The sequence below is a fragment of the Oncorhynchus mykiss genome, chromosome 23 (assembly GCF_057628025.1).
Source record: "Oncorhynchus mykiss isolate SJ-2025 chromosome 23, ASM5762802v1, whole genome shotgun sequence".
Classification (NCBI taxonomy): Eukaryota; Metazoa; Chordata; class Actinopteri; order Salmoniformes; family Salmonidae; genus Oncorhynchus; species Oncorhynchus mykiss.
The window spans coordinates 52,337,919-52,340,000 of NC_143044.1; the positions used below are offsets into that span (position 1 = coordinate 52,337,919).

The 2,082-nt window shown below is 45.0% G+C and overlaps 1 protein-coding gene across 1 annotated transcript in view; it reads right to left on the reverse strand.

Moving 5' to 3' along the window:
• Positions 1 to 1,037: 1,037 nt before the first annotated feature.
• LOC100135993 (G protein-coupled receptor LPSenhR-1) overlaps positions 1,038 to 2,082 on the reverse strand; it is a 1,909-nt gene continuing 864 nt past the window's right edge. Inside the window, 1 exon segment of the mRNA NM_001124330.1 lies at positions 1,038 to 2,082. This exon segment is cut by the window's right edge and continues 58 nt beyond it. Within this exon segment, the coding sequence (NP_001117802.1) occupies positions 1,103 to 2,082 (980 nt within the window). The 3' untranslated portion in view covers positions 1,038 to 1,102.

Genomic DNA, 2,082 nt, shown 5'->3' on the forward strand with positions numbered 1-2,082 from the left:
GTTGACAGAAATACAATATTATACATTGCCCCACATTACAAAACCACTTCCAATTCTTGTATACATGTGGTCCTCAGTTGTGTACGATGCTATTTATAAACAGGTAGAACAGTCTCGTCGACCCATCCCTTTCAGTTGCCAGGAGCAACTCTAAATCATCAAAGTACTACATTATTTTTCTCCCCAGTGTCAAATATACACTATTGTGGACAACCAAGGATTACAACTATGTTCAGTCCTTCAGCAGTTTATCTTATATGTTTCAGGTCTAGTTTGTAAGTTTGATTAAACAAAGTTGTAAAACAAGTTTGTAAAACAACTTCCAATTGATTTGGAACAAGATGTGTTTCTAGGCAAGTTCCTTTTTGTGAAATTGTTTGGTGCTTGAAAGAGGAAATATGAATTTATTATGAGGACACCAGTCCTTCTGCGAGACCAGCTGCCTGCCACATGAAATCCCAAATCTGGCAACTTCCTGGCTGTGGCAATATGAGGCAAACCACGTCTGTCTCAATCAAGAATGTACTTTCCAAAACCCACTGGCACTGTTTAAAGAAACAAACAGTTTTTGTAAAAAAAAAAGAATAACAATCTGAAATATATGTATATCTTAGAGATGTTCCTTTCCCACAGTATAACCTTTGTTCTGCAGCATTTATGAATAATGTTCAGTATTAATGTTTATCACAGGTTGAATCAGGGTCTCTCTGTGGGGTCTCCAAGGATAATCTTGGCCATGTTCTGTTATAATCTCCACCCGGCACAGCCAGAAGAGGACTGGCCACCCCACATAGCCTGGTTCCGACTCTAGGTTTCTTCCTAGGTTTTGGCCTTTCTAGGGAGTTTTTCCTAGCCACCGTGCTTCTACACCTGCATTGCTTGCTGTTTGGGGTTTTAGGCTGGGTTTCTGTACAGCACTTTGAGATATCAGCTGATGTACGAAGGGCTATATAAATACATTTGATTTGATTTGATTTGATTTGAATAGTGGTCCTGGTGATGATTTTTCGAAGCCTGGATATTACATTATAATACAAGCAGATAGCATCTAGCTAGGTACTGTACATCCTGTACAGGTATGTTAAAAATGTCTGGTTTGGGTTTAGATAGAATCAGAGTGATCTGAGAGAGTACTAGGGGTCTTAGTGTTGGTCCTCTGATGACTCACAGTCCTGCATACAGACTCCTGCATTCTCCTCAGGCAGGGCAGGTAATGGCCCGCAGCCGCCCTGAAGTCACTCCTCAGGAACGTATAAAGTATGGGGTCCAGCACACTGTTGAGGCTCAGCAAACCCCTGCCCAGCTGGTAGGGCACAAACACTGTCTTCTCCCACTCACAGGCGTCACCGTGGAGAAGCAATCCAATGTACTTCACGCATCCTGTGATGTGGTAGGGGCCGAGGACCAGGATGAAGATGACCATCAGCAGAATGAGAAGCCCCCTGATGCGGTGCTTCTCTTCCGTTCCCAAGGTACCAATGGCTGACAAAGACCTCAGGGTCTGCCGGTGGAGGATCACGATGAAGGCGAGAGGGATGATGAAGGACAGGGATAAGGTGATCAATCGGTAGATGATGAACCCCTCCTTGGAAGGGTAGCTCTCGATACACAGGGTGTGATTGTCGTTGGGTTGCATTTTATGCAAGACGATGGATGGAGGCACGGCTACCACAACCCATATGCTAAGGGCTATCCATCGTGCAAACTTCAGCTTTCTCAATGCTTGGAATCTCAGAGGCTTGGCGATGGCCAAGTAGCGCTCCAAAGCGATGATGCACATGAAGGCAATGCCGGTGTAAATGCTGATGTAGAAACTGACCCCCAATAACTGGCAGGAAGTGGACCCGAATCGCCAGCTGTGACCCCTGCGATAGTAGTCAATCCATAGAGGTACAGTGAACAGTTGGAGGAGATCCGAAAGGAGCAGGTTGATCACGTACACCGGTAAGACGTTTTCAGACTTGATCAGACGATAGAGCCCGAACAGGGCCATCAGATTGAGGGGAGTGCCAATGATGAAGAAGATACTGTAGATTACAGGAAGGTATATGGCATCTTGGCTGAGGTCCACTCCACAATTGT